The 15,159-nt window shown below is 39.7% G+C and overlaps 1 protein-coding gene and 1 non-coding gene across 4 annotated transcripts in view; both read right to left on the bottom strand.

Annotated features, from left to right (window-relative positions):
- Positions 1 to 349: 349 nt before the first annotated feature.
- scn4ab (sodium channel, voltage-gated, type IV, alpha, b) overlaps positions 350 to 15,159 on the bottom strand; it is a 37,409-nt gene continuing 22,599 nt past the window's right edge. For all 3 annotated transcript variants that reach the window (XM_090193120.1, XM_021624592.3, XM_090193121.1), the window contains 13 exons: positions 14,602 to 14,775; positions 11,148 to 11,504; positions 9,912 to 10,361; positions 7,832 to 7,940; positions 7,112 to 7,266; positions 6,850 to 7,023; positions 6,563 to 6,685; positions 6,017 to 6,298; positions 5,681 to 5,734; positions 5,445 to 5,582; positions 5,192 to 5,296; positions 4,535 to 4,805; positions 350 to 4,400 (listed from right to left, as the gene is read on the bottom strand). In XM_090193120.1, the coding sequence (XP_090049246.1) occupies positions 3,127 to 4,400; positions 4,535 to 4,805; positions 5,192 to 5,296; positions 5,445 to 5,582; positions 5,681 to 5,734; positions 6,017 to 6,298; positions 6,563 to 6,685; positions 6,850 to 7,023; positions 7,112 to 7,266; positions 7,832 to 7,940; positions 9,912 to 10,361; positions 11,148 to 11,504; positions 14,602 to 14,775 (3,666 nt within the window). In that variant the 3' untranslated portion in view covers positions 350 to 3,126. The remainder of the gene's footprint in view (positions 4,401 to 4,534; positions 4,806 to 5,191; positions 5,297 to 5,444; positions 5,583 to 5,680; positions 5,735 to 6,016; positions 6,299 to 6,562; positions 6,686 to 6,849; positions 7,024 to 7,111; positions 7,267 to 7,831; positions 7,941 to 9,911; positions 10,362 to 11,147; positions 11,505 to 14,601; positions 14,776 to 15,159) is intronic.
- LOC149979346 (U7 small nuclear RNA) lies at positions 8,954 to 9,008 on the bottom strand. The gene has a single exon (XR_016485439.1). It is a non-coding gene; the product is annotated as a U7 small nuclear RNA (small nuclear RNA).

Genomic DNA, 15,159 nt, shown 5'->3' with positions numbered 1-15,159 from the left:
CACTATAGAAGGTTTAAACAGATATCTGACTGCTGGTTAAGCACCGCCCACAAGAAATAGAAAGATGAACTAAATCTAAATCTCCGAATTCAGAAATGCGAAAGATATTGCGTATACTCCTGTACTCCAGGGGAAAAATGTCACATCTGGAAATTGTTATTGATCATAACTGGGAACAAAGGTGCCGTGGCTGGTAAAAGTGAGATACTTGAAAGCTACTCGTGTTTGGCAGGAAAGTTGTGGCTTGTATAGTTGTCCAGCAGATGGCATATACAGCATGCTGGTGAACAAATACATCATAAAGATCAAATGCTTTTTGTGAAACAATACAACTGGCAGAGCATCCAAACACATCTATCTTTTTTTTATTAGAAATGTATTAGAATTGTTAGAAAGTAAAATTATAAAGCATAATATGTACTTCTGTGTATTTGCCTTTATAGTCAGTCTATCATTACATGAATTAAACACTATTCAGATCAATAATACAAAGTAATAATCTCCAAACTCCTCCACAGTTGAGCAGTGAATATACAATGTTTACAGGCCACGCTGACAGCACACATTCAGCCTCAGTAAAAAAATGCAATATAACAGTCCTTCTCTATCACTTTCACACAGTATTCGTTTTGTAAACAATGGTGCATGACATCTATGTTATTTCCATTTCACAATTCCAAGGTCCTCCGTTTGAATGTTCACACAGTGCGCAGAACATGATTTACAGGCAAACCAGTCTCCCTTTGGATGAACTGCTGTTGTAGGTAGCGCTTACAAATAGGCACACTTGATTTAACAAGCATGGAAGCTCTTGTACAAAAGTATGCCATTGCTAGCTTAGTATTTGTCCTTAATTCAAATGAAGTAAAAACTGGTTAGAATTATTGAATCCCTGAAATAAATAGAAAAATGTACTTATGTTATCTAAGTTGTCCTCCACACATTGTTTCAAGGTGGTTCCATGCATGTGTAATTAATCCATGTGTTTCTCACACAAGTTTCCAAAGAAATTGCAGTGTGCTTGATTGTGCTTATCGGGGTGTATTAGTATCAATTGTAAAAATGTGAAAACCAAAAGCAACAACTCTGGTGTTACAAGCCCCATGTTCCAATAAACTGACCAGTACATTTTCAGCATATTGTAAAAATATGTCATTATTCATTTCTATCATCATACTGCTTAATAGCACAAATAATAAAAACCGAACACTGTTAGTAGTACTTGTATTACTACAGTACTTGTGTTACTACAGTAGGTTAGTTGTGTTACTACAATGAGAAAAACTCAAAAGGAAAGTTAATTTCCTTAAAAATATAATCAAAGGAAAATATACAGAAAATTAAGAAATTCGACAATAAAAGAAAACTGACAGTGTAAAAATTTGACAAATTAGTTGTTATTCAGCAGAATTAGTTACCTCTACGGGATAGGTGTGTGTGTGTGTGTGTGTGTGTGTGTGTGTCATGGAACGGTTGATTGAGCTAATGTAGGCTAATGTGATTAGCATGAGGGTGTAAGTAACAAAAACGTTTCCAAAATCTAAAATGCGCCTGGGCTGGTAAAATACATCATGGCATTTCAAAGATGATGGTACAAATAATACAAAAATACAAAAAATACAAAACAATACAAAAAAAACACATGTTTTTTTCTTTGTTACATCTTTTACCAGATCTAATGTGTTATATTCTCCTACATTACTTTCACATTTCCACAAACTTCAAAGTGTTTCCTTTCAAATGGTATCAAGAATATGCATATCCTTGCTTCAGGTCCTGAGCTAGAGGCAGTTAGATTTGGGTATGTAATTTTAGGCGAAAATTGAGAAAAAGGGTCCGATCCTAATTGCAAACGCAAATCCTTTCTCAATCTGTTTTCTAAACCTGTTTTTTCATTAAAGTGTTCTCATTTTCAGATGTTAAAGGCACAGGTCATATTTGTTACTAAATATGTTTTGGGTAAAAAAAATATAAATTACTTTGTATATACTATAAATCCCAGTGTTAGTATTTGCTTTAATACCTTAAAAAATTAACACACAAAAGTGTTGGCCGAATACGTCAAACCAAACTCCAGACAAATAATAACTTCAAAATAGAATTGTATTCAATAAAAAATGTTTTCAAAATTTTTCTTTGACGTTCTTGTACTGGTATTTGGAAAATTATAGGGAAGTCATACAAGTTTAGATTAAAATGACATATGCACCAAAAGTCAGATTCCATATGAAAAATCCATAACATTCTTGAGAATCCTGTTTTTGAAGTCATATTTCAACTTCGAAGATACAGATGAGATTATTGCTTGCCTTTTTCATTGCAATTAATACTGCAAGTGCAGTAGAATATGTTATATTTATTTAACTAGGCAAGTCAGTTAAGAACAAATTAAGAACAAATTCTTAATTACAATGACAGACTAGGAACAGTGGTTTAACTGCCTTGTTCAGGGGCAGAACAACATATTTTTACCTTGTCAGCTCAGGGATTCAATCTAGCAACCTTTCAGTTACTGGTCCAACGCTCGACCCACTAGGCTTCCTGCTAACCCAACAAACAGTTGAATAAAAAAGGTATAAAAAATACGAAAAGGAACATATTTATTAAATTACTTTCAGGGGACTGAAAGTATGTTTTTGTGTTAAGAGTAAAACCATAGGAGTCAGGTCCCTACTCACTTGTGAGATGGAGTTTAATTCACTTATTATTATCTTATACATTGCTAACTATCTCTTAGGTTCTTTAATTCTCAAATGATCTCAACTATATATTACAAGGGGTCTGCTACCACAACTGGGCTTGCATCCATAAAATGGGCCAAAACTTTCAACTCAGGCTTTGGTGATTGTCTTGCCAACAATAGCTATGATTTCTCAGTCAATACATTCCAGGTTATCATCAACATCAATTAACATTGACTGCTATATTCGTTATAACCATCATCTCTATGCAATCGCTTAGATTCAGTGGGGTGGGCTCAATGTGTCCCTCAAAGACACAAGAAACTCAGACTCTGACCCAAGCCAAACATACCAAAGTTGGACTTTGGAGATGAAGAAGCGGTCTCATCGTCAAAGGCAGAAGACCATGATGATGAAGTGTTTATCCGTTGGTTGCACTAGCTTTTCAAACATGGGACTCTTTCAGCTGTGAGTTATGGGTTGAGGCCGGGATGACAAAGGGGGCAGAGTGCGAGATGATCTCGTTCTGAAGCTCCACAGGCGGCGGCGTTTCAGTAGTCACCACAGGAAGTTGTGTCGCTGTCAGTTCTTTTCTCTCCCGTTTTACATAAGAATCCATATCTACAACGGTTTCATCCACTCCGAGCGATTGTTGGCTTTCATACAGTTTGCTCATTCTGATGGCAATCATTCCTTCCTGCTCTGGCGGCGCTTCGTCCTCCTTGGTTAACTCTTTCTTCTCATGGTACTTGTAGGAAGCGAGTTTCATCGAACTTCTCAGCAGATGCTTACAATAGGCTCTCTGAATGACAACAGCTGCTACCTCCTCCTGCTTTCGCCTCAGGGTGGTGGTGATTGGCTTGAATGACACTTTAAAGGGGTTTTTGGCCATGAACTTCTCCTCCATGCTCTCCTTCATGGCATCCATCTCCCCTGATTCTCCCAGCACCTCTGTGGTCAGCGCCAGCAGGATGTCCAGACAGTGGATCTTATCCCCAGGGACAATGGGAAGGTCCATGGTGATCAGCTTGATTGCGTTGGGTTTGGGGATCCTGAGCGGGTCTTTAAGCGTGTCACAGAACTCCGACAAAATGTCGTAGGCGACGAATTGTGACGCGTCAGGGTCGAACTTCTCCCAGGTCTCATAGAACATCTCAAAGTCTTCCTCACACAGCGGGTTGCCGCTCTCCTCGATGACAACATTGAAGTTCTCGAGAATAACGGCAATGTACATGTTGACCACAAGAAAGAAACACATGATGATGTAGCTGCAGATAAAAAGAATTCCCCAACCAAGGCTGCTGCAGTTGCCTCTTACATCTGTGCCTGGATTTTCAATGTACGGGTCACAGTTCGGAGGTGTACTACTCATCATGGGTGAGAGGACACTGTCCCAACCGGCTAAGGTTGTGATCGTGAACAGACAAATTATACTGTTGCCAAAAGTTTCAAAATTGATCATATCGTCTATTCCGACCTCCTTTTTGACATATGCAAAGTTGGACATTCCAAAAATGGAGAAGATGAACATGATGAGAAGGAGCAGGAGCCCAATGTTGAAGATAGCTGGAAGTGACATCCTCAGGGAAAACAACAGTGTCCGGATGCCTTTAGCTCCTCGGATAAGTCTCAGAACTCGACCAATCCTGGCCAGTCTTACGACACGGAAAAGGGTAGGTGAGACAAAATACTTCTCTATGAGGTCCGCCAGCAGTAAACCTGGAATGGAAAAAAATAATAATAATTCAGTTTTCATTCTTATTACTATGTTCTTCAATCATGTTTCATTTCAGCAAAAATAAAGAATTCTGTAGCTACACGGCTAATGTATACAGTATTTTCTTCATATTCACCAAGGATGGAGAGAATGACGACGACAAAATCTAAAATATTCCATCCGACGGTAAAATAATATTGCCGCAATCCGATCAACTTGAGGATACACTCTGCGACGAAGATGAAGATAAACACCAGGTTGATGAAGAAGAGGATGCTATCCTTCTCCTCGCTCTGGTCATCCGTGTCCACCATCATCGTTACCATGCTGAGGCAGATCAGCACAATAATGAAGACCTCGAAGAATTGGTTGGTGATCAGGTCATAAACAATGCCTGCGAATTTGTTCTTCAACCGCCAATCAATAGAGACCAAGAGAAAGATAGGACAAAACAGAGTGAATTAGAGGTATGTTAGGTCAATGACATGCACATGAAAATAACAGAATGTCTCTATACTTTGGAGGGAAAGTTATCTTCATAAGGGAGGAACAGAAGCGGGCAAGAGCAGATAGTGATAAAGCCTGGCCAATACCTTCTCATTGAGTGGTCCGTATTTAACTTAAAATGTTCTTCTTAAACGTTGGTGATGATACACTTCTATTTGAACTAAGAACACTGTCACTTAACTGATGTGTAAGGGCTGGTATAGCATCTAGAGTAGATGGTATGGAATACACACTCTTTTGTTCTACATCTTTAGGCAATTTGCCAGTAACTCAAGCAGGTGCTTACCTTGGGTCTAGGAATGGGTTTCTGTAGCTTCTTGGAACCAAGCTTTTTCATGGCATTGTAGTATTTATTCTGTTCCTCTGTCATGAAAATGTTTTTCCCTCCAAAGTATAGAGACATACAGTTATTTTCATGTGCATGTCATCTAAAATACTTGTAATTTATACGTGTATAGTATTGTTGTGATAATGTTTTAGAAAGGCTTGCATGCTGTGTTTGCTATTTCGTGACATTATGCTGTGGGAAGGCTACTTATCTTCTTTTTTTGCTGGTTGAAGTTGTCGATAATGACACCAATGAAGAGATTCAGCATGACGAAGGTCCCAAAGATGATGAACATGACAAAGTAGATGTACATGTAAACATTATCCTCATACATGGGTTGCTCTCCCACCTTGTTGACAGAGAGGATCAAATCATAAGAAATTAGGTTGTTATCATACTCATTTCAAAGTGTATAATTCTTATTACAGTATTAAGGAATTGTCTTACAGTACGTGAATCCACAGCGCCATACATTATACCCAGCCATCCTTTAAATGTTGCCTGAGAGAAGAACAAAAAAATGACAAAAATGTAATGCTGTAAGAAACAGTAGGCTGTTTCAGTAGGCATACATTACAGTAGGCATACATTACAGCTTTAAACAACTTCAACTATAAAACAGAGCTTCAACACCTGCATTTGTTGCTGTTTGGGGTTTAGGCTGGGTTTCTGTACAGCACTTTGTGACATCAGCTGATGTAAGAAGGGCTTTATAAATACATTTGATTGATTCGATTGAGTAGTAGGCTATATGATTAGTAAGCAACCTGTTTCGAAACTCACTACTTGCAGGAGGGAAAGGTAGCCCATGGCCACGTTGTCAAAGTTGATCTTTGAGTTCATCCAGCGCACGTCGGCATTACCCTCTGTTAGTTGGATGCATTCGGTCATGTTGTTCACAATGTCAGCAGAGAACATCTCCTCAGACGTGGTATTGAAGCAGTAGTAGTACTTCCCAGCAAACAGGTTGACTCCAATGATGCTGAAGATGAGCCAGAAGGTGACGCACACTAGAAGCACATTGACAATGGAAGGAATGGCCCCCACCAGAGCGTTCACCACCACCTGTGGAAAGGAAATGATGTGCCCAAATTTGAGAGAACCTGCCAATCAAATCTCTAGTAAAAGCAGAGCTTGTACAGGATGTAAAAAGGGATTCATATTGAACTGCTGAGACTAATTGGAGTGAAATACTCTTTGCATTGTTGATCAGATCTCGAAAATGTATCAACGAATGCATTTAATTTCTAAGGCCACAGATTTACATGTTCGGGACTCATCAAATACACCACTTCTCTTATTTCAGTTCTCGACTTGTAAAAGACTCACCTTCATTCCCTCAAATCTGGACAGGGCGCGGAGGGGCCGCAAAGCCCGTAACTTTCGAAGAGATTTGATTGACCCAAGTTCAGCGTAGCCCAGGATATTAGCCGTTAAACTAATCATAGACACCTAGGAGATTTGGGATGTGATGACAACATGTGAAGATTAGCTTTCTCAAAGGAACTGACATTTTGATCATTTATATTGATGAAATATTACTTATAATTGTTGAAAATATAAAATATGACTAGGATGCACTACCCAGATGGGCACGGGCTATTACTTTGCCTTACATTCACAATGAGGAAGTCCAGCCAGCACCATGCATTTGTGAAGTAGGCCTGGAATCCGTAAGCCACCCACTTCAAGAGCATCTCAATAATGAACACGTAGGTGAAGACTTGATCAGCATATTCCAGGATGACTTTTATGGTCCTGCGCTGTTCAATGTGTATGTCTTCAAAAGCCTGTGAAGAATTGAGCAAAATATCACGGACAGCTGTTTCAAAACACCATATGTCGGTATCCGCATTGCACTGAAAGAAGGCATCTCACCAAAGCTCCACTACTCATCAGGATCATGAAGATGATAAAGGACTGAAAGTAGTTGTGCTCCACAATGAGGAAGCATGTCTTCCTGAAGTTCCACCAAGTTTTTCCTTTCCCTGTGGTGATGTCACAATCAAGGCAAGGGCATCGTCCAATACATGCTATCAGAGATTTGAGGAAGGAGAACATATGAGTAAGATTAGGCAAAACATCCCTCGCACCCTATCTACCAGTACGGTCCACATTTGTCAAGTCAGGCATTTCAGAAGTACAATCAATGCAGGTGAAAAAATAACGCTCATTCATGGAGATGAGGGGTGCTAATGAATTCATGTTCACTTAAAATGTATTCTACCATTACAACCATGCAGGGAACCTCCACTTAAATAGGCAGTATAGTCATTGTCTTATCAGCCAGGGAAATGCAACATGACTCAATCAAAACTACACTATGTAAGCGAGCCCTGCTCTCTCTCCCGCTCTCCCCCTGAACAACTAAGTAAATCATTGGAGGCTGATGTAGGTTAACTACAGTATTCTGAACAACAAAAAAATGCAACATGCAACAATTTCAAAGATTTTACTGAGTTATATTTGTGGGATCTATTATTTCAGCTCATGGAACATGGGACCAACACATTACATGTTGCATTTATATTTTTGTTTTGTGTATATTGACTCCCATGGAGTTACAGCATCAAGCCTGTAAGAGGGAGATCCTCTTACACTCAGTCCAGCAGTTCTCAGGGCTGGTGGGGTTTGCCTCTTCTTTCTCCACTTCCACACTTGTCCTGCAGATCAAAGAGGCATTGTCCTGTGCAATAGGTTTCCTTCGCTGTAGTGAGAGAGACATCTGTATTAGATCATCTGGGATATCCCATTTGTAGCTAATTGTATAGGTAAAAAAACACACAAAAAACAAAATGAGAACTATCCCTTTAATTAAATTGTATCTTGAACTCAGAGTTTAATCTGGGTTGGTTTGAGAGATATGAAATGTCATATCATCAATTTACTATGACCTTTATTTAGTCACTGTTTTGAGCAGATATTCCTGGGAAACAGCACAACATTATATAGGTTAGTAAGAGGAGGAATGATTTAAGTTCCCTAGGGGCCAATAACTCTTTGCCCATTCACATATTCATATGGTATCTCTTTCACATACAGTGCCACTTGTCACATTATATTAAATAGAAAACACACTGTGGGAAAGAAGTAGGACATAGCAACTGTTGCCCTACAGTCTCTTTAAAGTTTGTAAACATGTCAGCTCCAAAATATTATTCAACCCCTGCACAGAAGAACGTAAATATATATTGTAATTCAATAATGTTATATGTTAACTGCGAGTGGCCTGAAGTGTTTCCTTTAGGAGTGTGTGCAGCTGTTGCAGAGCAAGAGGAACAACTACTTCAAGGTCTCAGAGCAAGTGATGTCACTGATTGAAACGCTATTAGCATGCACCCTGCTAACTAGCTAGCCATTTCACATCGATTACACCTACACCGACTAAAGCCTGGTGAAGCTGGGCCAATTGTACACTGCCCTATGGGACTCCCGATAACAGCCAGATGTGATACAGCCTGGATTTGAACCAGGGACTCTAGTGACACCGCTTGCCCTGAGATGCAGTGCCTTAAACTGCTGCGCCACTCGAGAGCCCTGACTAAAGTCTGCAAAAACAATACATTGAATATTATAGTATTTACTGTAGTTATCTGTAGTATAATTAATATAGTTAAAGAAAACTGTAGTGTATAGTAATTAATGTAGTGTTTTTGCAGATTGTATTATACTGTAGTATTTACTGTAGTGTTTTAGTTGCACTATCTTTGACATAGAATTGAAGGCTTTCTCCTTGAGGAAACCTACTGGAGAAATACTAAAAGTGCAAATTTTCAATAACATGTAGGTAGGTCGGTAGGACTGGGGTCTGAACGGATAGTTCAGAGCTCCTCCTCTTTTCTATAACTTATAGGGAACACAATATATGATCTATACTTGGCATGTAGGTTTCTCACTTGGCACAAATTGGGATATGGGGGAGGGGAATGGGCCGGGTAATTGCAAATTAAATACTGTAGTATTTACAATAGTTTAAAAAATGTGGTGTTTTTGCGGACATTACTGTAGTATTTACTATAGTGCTTTTTGGTGGATAATATTGTAGTATTTACTATAGTATTCTACAGTATGCTAAACCATTCTATAGTAAGTTCTACACATGATCAAGGGATACTACAGTGTGTAGTATAGTATTCCACAGTATAATATATATTACTACAGAATTCTGTACTAAGTACTGTAGTATTATATATTTTATGTGGGTAGTCTACCCTGCATGTCAGCAGCAGAAAGATTTATTTTGATTGTCACTGCGGAATTAAAATACTGTAGTTTGCTTAAGTTATTTGGCCATGACTATAAGAAATCCCATAAAATGTACCAAAAGGAAAAGGTTATTTATCTTATCAGCATTACAATACCACTGATACCGAATAGAATAATACTAGTACTAATAATATTGCAAAGGATAACAATATATGAAGTGCATGTATGTGCTTGTATATCGGTTATTTCTCTTGTCAGTATGAAGCCTTCGTCTTGATTACTCGATATTGTTTGTAATGAATGCTCAAAATATAACCCACTGGGCACGAACGTCAATTCAGAATCTATTCCACGTTGGTTCACCGTAATTTCATTGAACTGACATGGAAACCATGATGATTCAACCAGTGTGTGTCCAGTGGGAACAGATGTCTGTGTCAAGTTTAACTCATCAATAATGCCAAGGTCTTACCTTAGCATCCTCATTTCTGCCTTCTCCTTTCACTTCAGAACTGTCATCCTCATCATCATCAGACTCCATTTTGGCAATGGGTACATCCAGGGTCAAATTCGCATGTGCAAGAAATCCACTTGGGTTTACATGGTCCAGCATTTTGAGCTCCAAATCAGCCTTTGTGTTGTCACTGGAATTGATATTTTTCAAAGCCAAGCTGTCCTTTGGGAGGCCGTCCACATCCCCATTACTACCCCCATTACCGTCAGCCCCGTCTCCATCCTCCTTAGTCTGGTTGCCTATGATAATGCAGAACTGCTTGATGACGTATGCCTTGGCCCAGTTCATGCCCCTGGTAATCCTGCTGGTGGCGATCTGCAGGTTGTTCATCTCCCCGTCCTCCTCTGGAGCCGCCAGGTTGTAACGGCTGAACGAGCTCAGCAGAAAGGTCAAGAAGAGGTTCAACACCTGGATGGATAGTTAGAACAACTGGATTTTTTTTAGCACATCGTATTTGTTATTATTGTCCCCGATGTTCTTGAACCAGGGTAGTGAAATTATTATTTGTCAATTTCTTCTGGTTAATATTGTCAAAAGTATTCTAAACGTCAGACAGTACGCGTGTAACTTTACCTCTCAATAGTATCTAACAGTGGTATTGGATTTGCGTGACCTCAAACGCCTGCTACATCATCTGTAGACTTAAGGCTGCCCCCTCCATGATTCCTGTAAGCCCCCTGCTATTTTATCTATGCCACCTGCCCCAGTGGATCCCCAAACACCCCAAGGTCAGAACTGCTGGCCCATATCATGGAACTAATAATAGCCTCTCCATTGAGTGAATGGTGTGTGTCCTATTCGATGCCACTACTAGTCAATGAGATTCTCCCGGGAGTTCAGACAGAAAGCCATGCTTGTCTTTGGCACATTGTTTGTTGTCAGGTTTTTGGTAAACTGGCATAGCTATTTCCTCTCTTCATCCTATGAATAACCAAAGAGGAAACACAACCAGTTTTGTTTACAGTGAAGGACCGCCTGGTATCCATCAAAAGAATGTGGAGCTGGCATAATCTACTCATTATCTAACAGCAGCATAAGAGCTGCATCTGTGGTATGTGCACTGTATGCATGGAGTGCTCCACCGAACACGCTCCCTGATCTTTCATGTTATGTGTATTACACCTTTTGAATAATCCATGAACTAACTAAACACCAAAATAGTTCAATGCCCACCCTCCAGTGCCCATCACTCACCACTAGTTTACCGATGACCATGACCATCATGAAGAAGACGAGACAAATGCCCTGTCCGGCCACCTCCATGCATTCCCACATGGTCTCGATCCACTCTCCGCACAGCACTCGGAAGATGGTGAGAAAAGCGTGGAAGAAGTTTTCCATGTGCCAGCGGGGCAGCTCGCAGTCCAAGGAGATCTTGCAGACACACTCTTTGTAGCTCTTGCCGAAGAGATGCATGCCCCCCGCGGCAAACATGAAGACGATGATGGCCAGAACCAGAGTGATGTTAACCAGGGTGCCCACTGAATTACCGATGATCTTGATTGTCATGTTGAGTGTGGGCCAGGATTTGGTCTGCTTGAAAACGCGCATCTGCCCCCAAAACAATCAGAGACCTTAGTTACATAGGGCTGATTTCCCAGAAACTGCTTTAAAAAATGTAATCAAAACTTGATTTTCCATTGAGCTGTGTCCAGGACACTGGCCCAATAAATAGGTTTGCAGAGTTAGTATCACTTTACTTGATATTATCTTGCACAGGTTTGCAAAAGGAGGGTGTATTACTGGTAACTTTTAAAGTTTACCAGTAAACTACCAATATTTTTGTAACTTTCTAGTTTAAAAAAAATAAATCTAATGATATCTAATTTATCTAAGATCTAATGATATTTTGGGGTACTTGAGATTATCACAGGTGTCTGGAATTGTATATGGCCCTCTGTGTGACTTCATCACATGTAAAAAACGATTTACTGAACAAAAGTATAAACGCAACATGTAGTGCTGGTTCCATGTTTCATGAGATTAAATAAGATCCCAGAAATATTCCATAAAGTACAAAAAGCTAATTTCGCTCAGATTTTATGCCCAGACTTGTTTACATCCCTTTTAGAAAGCATTACTCCTTTGCCAAGATAATCCATTCACCTGGCAGGTGTGGCATATCAAGAAGCTGATTAAACAGCATGATAAATACACAGGTGACCCTGGGGCTGGATAAAATAAAAGGCCACTCTAAAATGTGCACTTTTGTCACACAACGCCACAGATGTCTCAAGTTTTCAAGGAGCATGCAATTGGTTTGCTGACTGCAGGAATGTCCACCAGAGCTGTTGCCAGAGAATTTAATGTTCATTTCTCTACCATAAACCACTTCCAATGACGTTTTAGAGAATTTGGCAGTATGTCCAACCAGCCTCACAACCGCAGACTATGTGTAACCACGCAAGCCCAGGACCTCCACATGCTGCTTCTTCACCTGCGAGATGGTCAGAGGCCACCCGGAGTGCTGATGAAACTGAGGAGGAATTTATGTCTGTAATAAAGCCCTTTTGGGCCTAATTTATTTATTTCAATTGACTGATTTCCTTATATAAACTGTCCCTCAGTAAAGTCGTTGAAATTGTTGCATGTTGCATTTATATATTTTTTGGCATTTATAATATAATCTAATAAGGTGTTTTTTTTTTACTTAGTGTTGTTTAATATGAGGGTTTCAGCATGACATAGTTGAAGTTGGAAATTTACACACACTTAGCCAAATACATTTAAACTCAGTTTCTCACAATTCCTGACATTTAATCAGAGTAAAAATTCCCTGTATTTTAAGAATGTGAAATGTCAGCATAATAGTAGAGAGAATTGTTTATTTCAGCTTTTATTTCTTTCATTACATTCCCAGTGGGTCAGACGTTTACATACACTCAATTAGTATTTGGTAATATTGCCTTTCAATTGTTTAACTTTGGTCAAACGTTTCAAGTAGCCTTCCACAAGCTTCCCCCAATAAGTTGGGTGAATTTTGGCCCATTGCTCCTGACAGAGCTGGTGAAACTGAGTCAGGTTTGTAGGCCTCCTTGCTCGCACACACTTTTTCAGTTCTGACCACAAATGTTCTATAGGATTGAGGTCAGGGCTTTGTGATGGCCACTCCAATACTTTGACTTTGTTGTCCTTAAGCCATTTTGTACAACTTTGGAAGTATGCTTGCGGTCATTGTCCATTTGGAAGACCTATTTGCGACCAAGCTTTAACTTCCTGACTGATGTCTTGATTGTTTCAATATATCCACATAATTGTCCTGCCTCATGATGCCATCTATTTTGTGACGTGCACCAGTCCCTCCTGCAGCAAGCACCACCACAACATGATGCTGCCACCCCCGTGCTTCACGGTTGGGATGGTGTTCTTCGGCTAGCAAGCCTCCCCTTTTTTCCTCCAAACATAACGATGGTCATTATGGCCAAACAGTTATATTTTGTTTCATCAGACCAGAGGACATTTCTACAAAAAGTAAGATATTTGTCCCCATGTGCAGTTGCAAACCATAGTCTGGCTTTTTTATGGCAGTTTTGGAGCAGTAACTTCTTCCTTGCTGAGCGGCCTTTCAGGTTATGTCGATTATAGGACTCGTTTTACTGTGGATATAAATACTTTTGTACCTGTTTCCTCCAGCATCTTCACAAGGTCCTTTGCTGTTCTTCTGGGATTGATTTGCACTTTTCGCACCAAAGTACGTCCAAAGTCTTCTCTAGGAGCATGAACGCGCCTCCTTCCTGAGCGCTATGATGGCTGTGTGGTCCCATGGTGTTTATACTTGCGTACTATTGTTTGTACAGATGAACGTGGTACCTTCAGGCATTTGGAGGTCTTGGCTGGTTTCTTTTGATTTTCCCATGATGTCAAGCAAAGAGGCACTGAGTTTGAAGGTAGGCCTTGAAAAACATCCAAAGGTACACCTCCAATTGACTCAAATTATGTCAATTAGCCTGTCCGAAGCTTCTAAAGCCATGACATAATTATCTGGAATTTTTCAAGCGGTTTAAAGGCACAGTCAACATAGTGTATGTAAACTTCTGACCCACTGGAATTGTGATACAGTGAATTAAATCATCTGTAAACAATTGTTGGAAAAATTACTTGTGTCATGCACAAAGTAGATGACCTAACTGACTTGCCAAAACTATAGTTTGCTAACAAGAAATTTGTGGAGTGGTTGAAAAACAAGTTAATGACTCCAACTTAAACTTCCGACTTCAAATGTATGTTTAAAAAAGATTTTCACACAACTGCAGATGTGAAAAATTGTCAATAGTTGGAAGAGTTGATAAAAAAATAATGCCATTGTTGATTAGATGCTTCTTTCATTAGGCTATTTTCTATTAAACCATATAGTCTATCCACTAGAAACTCAAGGACAGTATGGACACAGATATACAAAATGAATAATATGAATACATAATATACAAGTTCTTCAAGTATAAATGACCGAAGTTACCACAGATTGCCATAGATGACCTGCTAATTACCCAAATTACAGAAGATTCCAGTAATTTTTGTAAATTACCCAGTAGTTTTCAACCCTACTCTTGTAACTAGTTTAGGAACATGTATTGATCGATCGTGATTGATTCTCACTGCACAGTTACACAGAGAGTATGATCTAAATTGTGGGTGGAGGGACCCTCACCAGACGGAAGGAGCGAAGCACGGAAAGACCCTCGACGTCGGCCAGCCACAGCTCCATCAGGCTGATTGCCACAATGATGCTGTCGAAGATGTTCCCCCCGACCTGGAAGTAGTAGTACGGATCCATGGCGATGAGCTTCAGCACCATCTCTGCTGTGAAGATTCCTATGAAGACCTGTACAAGAGATGAGAGAGGAACCTAGTGAATTCTATTGAAAACTGTGCCGTGTGTAGATATGTAGATTCTCATGGTTTCTGATTGCACTGTAGTAAACCTGCGTTTTTAACATGATCATTTTGAGAGAGATATTTTTTAACCTGTTATGGCTGCAATCCCAATACCGGGATCGATATGACAACTACCAGTGAAAATAGAGGGCGCCAAATTCAAACCACAGAAATCTCATAATTACAATTCCTAAAACACACGTGTCTTATATAATTTTAAAGATTTTCTCGTTGTTAATCCCACCAAAGTGTCCGATTTCAAATAGGCTTTTCAGCGAAAGCACTACAATCGATTATGTTAAGTCTCCACCAAACCACAATAAGCACAGCC

The sequence above is a fragment of the Oncorhynchus mykiss genome, chromosome 12 (assembly GCF_057628025.1).
Source record: "Oncorhynchus mykiss isolate SJ-2025 chromosome 12, ASM5762802v1, whole genome shotgun sequence".
NCBI lineage: Eukaryota > Metazoa > Chordata > Actinopteri > Salmoniformes > Salmonidae > Oncorhynchus > Oncorhynchus mykiss.
Note: the sequence above shows the minus strand (reverse complement) of the source record. Positions and strands in the feature narration are given on the sequence as shown.